At 37.8% G+C, this 2256-nt stretch overlaps 1 protein-coding gene across 1 annotated transcript; it reads right to left on the bottom strand.

Annotated features, from left to right (window-relative positions):
- Positions 1-2050, bottom strand: LOC121230749 (senescence associated gene 20). Its single transcript, XM_041116074.1, has 2 exons — positions 1651-2050; positions 1-456 (listed from the first exon to the last, which is right to left on the bottom strand). Exons 1-2 carry the CDS (start codon positions 1914-1916, stop codon positions 249-251), a joined length of 474 nt encoding a protein of 157 aa, XP_040972008.1. The 5' UTR covers positions 1917-2050; the 3' UTR covers positions 1-248.
- Positions 2051-2256: the final 206 nt, after the last annotated feature.

The raw sequence follows: 2256 nt of genomic DNA, 5'->3' as shown, positions 1-2256 counted from the left end.
TTTTATTTTCGAAGATGCAATTTCATTCATTATGTAAATCGTTATAATCAAAGGAAAGGGAGCTACAAAGACCCGAATACATTAGAACTAAAACCCAATGAGATACATATCAAACAAAAGCTTGCTTGCATGCAAAACATGGTTACATAATTTACAGTTCTCATATATAGTATAGATATGCTTAATGCAATTCCATTTTGACCATTTCCATGCAATGTCCCACTCCCAAGCCATGCATAACTAGCTTCCTATATGGCTAGCAAAAGGCCAGGCAATGAGCGGCGTGCCAAGTCCCTAGGCTGGCTCTGCCACAGAGTGTGGTTGTCGCTCCCGATTTCCCAGCGAGGCGGCTTCACATCCCTCACAGTCAGCCATGTATTAAAGTACTCCCTAAATTGGGTAATTAAACCGTCTTTCAATGTCCATACATGTACCCAATACACTTGTGCTCCTTCCCAACTGATACGGGGTTGCACGCGGACCAAGATCGAGTTGCCACGTCACGAGAAACTCCTACGAAAACCCTAAACAATTAGATCTGAAACGAAACAGAAAAATTAAAAGATTAGATTTTTGAATTTTCAGATCTGAAATAAAATCCCCAAAACAGTAAAGAATCAAATAGAGAATAGAAATAAGTGTTAATAAGGAATCTTGAAACCCTAGAAGAGATTGCGATTCTGCCCAATTGAACACTCAGATAGTTTTCCCCAAATTTCGACAATCTAATTTCACCCAAAAAGAGTATGGAAAAACCCTAGAAATTGGGGATTTTTGGGCTGATTCCTTAAGATAGAAAAAGGCTGAAAACACAATAAGAACAGAAAATAGATTAGATAATGATTCAGCACAAATAGAAATAAAGAAAGAATTGACAGTAAGAAATTAAAAGATAAGTCCTAAGAAGCCTTGAAATCTCGAAAGATCTCACAACTCCCTTCAAACGGCTCTAATCTCCCCTCCAAAGAATATCAATGGCAAGAAGAAGGTTGAAGATGGCTCCCACAATCAAAAAGATTGTTAAAACAACTTCTAAAGAAAACTCAAGAGAAAATCCTTGAAGAACTCAAAGAGAATTTTCACTCAAATCAAATCTGAAATTTTTAATGTAATTGTAATGTAATGTAGGGTGGCTGGCCAAGCCATATAAATAGGCCTTTCAAATGTTTTCCTAATTTAATTAGAACACTAAAACTACAACTAAAAAAAAAACTCCTAATTATTTTAATATGGAAATTCGGCCAAGGGTCTTTTATTTGGGACTCTTGGATAAACATTTAAACTAAGTAAAATAAATAAATAAATAAATAAAAATAAAACTTTACAACTTGGGCCACTTTGACAATTTGGCCTGATTTTCAACTAAGTATGGGTGGATTTCTTGATTGGGCTTGGAATCTTCTTATTGGGCCTTGCCCTCAAGAATTTGGGCTTGTGATCCATCTCCTACCGAAATTGAATCGTTGATGCTCGTAATGGAGATCCAATGCACTTTGGCTGCAAGATTTGGTGTCTTGGACCACGATTCCCAATATTTGAAATCTTGATTTTCCCTTTCTTTTGTGTACGCATCTAAGGCCTTACTAACAAACTCCTGGATGGTCCCATTTAGTTTGGAACGCATTTGTCGGGCCTTTGATCTCGTATCACCAACCCTCTGCAATCACGCAATCACCAACCACCTCGATGCTCCTTGGCTCGAACCTAAACTCGCTGTGGCTGGACTCCCCGGTGAGCATCCGCATCATATGGTGGCACCGAGGAGGCCCATGGAACCACCATTCCAGGTCAGTTGTTAGAAGTTTGACAACGGTGCTGGTGTCACCATGTGCCAATGCTTTATAAAGTGTATCCACAATTGCCTTATTTTGCATTTCTGGGTTTGAGACCATAGCTTCATTCTTTTTGGATTCCATTATCTGGTTTGCAAATGAAAAACAAAAAAAGAGAGTGAGCTGGCAAAGCTCAAATTAGGAATTACAAGAAAGGATATTGTAAAGCTAGCAAGGAATTAGAAATAAATTTTGAGTATGGAATAAGTCCTAAAGTGCAGGCTTTTTATAGCAAAAATGGGTCCCTTGCTACGAATGACATGGCAATCGATCTATCTAAATGATAAAATGACACATTCTTAATAAAGAAATTAATTCACTTCCTGGGAACAAATGATGCAGGGTTCAAATTTTGTAGTTAGTAGCTGTCGTAGATAGCTATAAATCTGCTAAATTCGAACTTTAGTGTATTGAGAGCAGGAAG

The sequence above is a fragment of the Gossypium hirsutum genome, chromosome A01 (genome assembly GCF_007990345.1).
Source record: "Gossypium hirsutum isolate 1008001.06 chromosome A01, Gossypium_hirsutum_v2.1, whole genome shotgun sequence".
NCBI classification, from domain to species: domain Eukaryota; kingdom Viridiplantae; phylum Streptophyta; class Magnoliopsida; order Malvales; family Malvaceae; genus Gossypium; species Gossypium hirsutum.
This window is presented reverse-complemented; position numbering and strand designations above follow the sequence as displayed.

Excerpts from the sequence above, each read along its gene's own strand:
- LOC121230749 (XM_041116074.1), bottom strand. The coding sequence starts at position 1,916 with ATGGAATCCAAAAAGAATGAAGCTATGGTCTCAAACCCAGAAATGCAA. Across the intron at positions 457-1,650 it reads TGCGTGATTGCAGAGGGTTG|GGAAGGAGCACAAGTGTATT; the intron begins GTGATACGAGAT and ends CCGTATCAGTTG.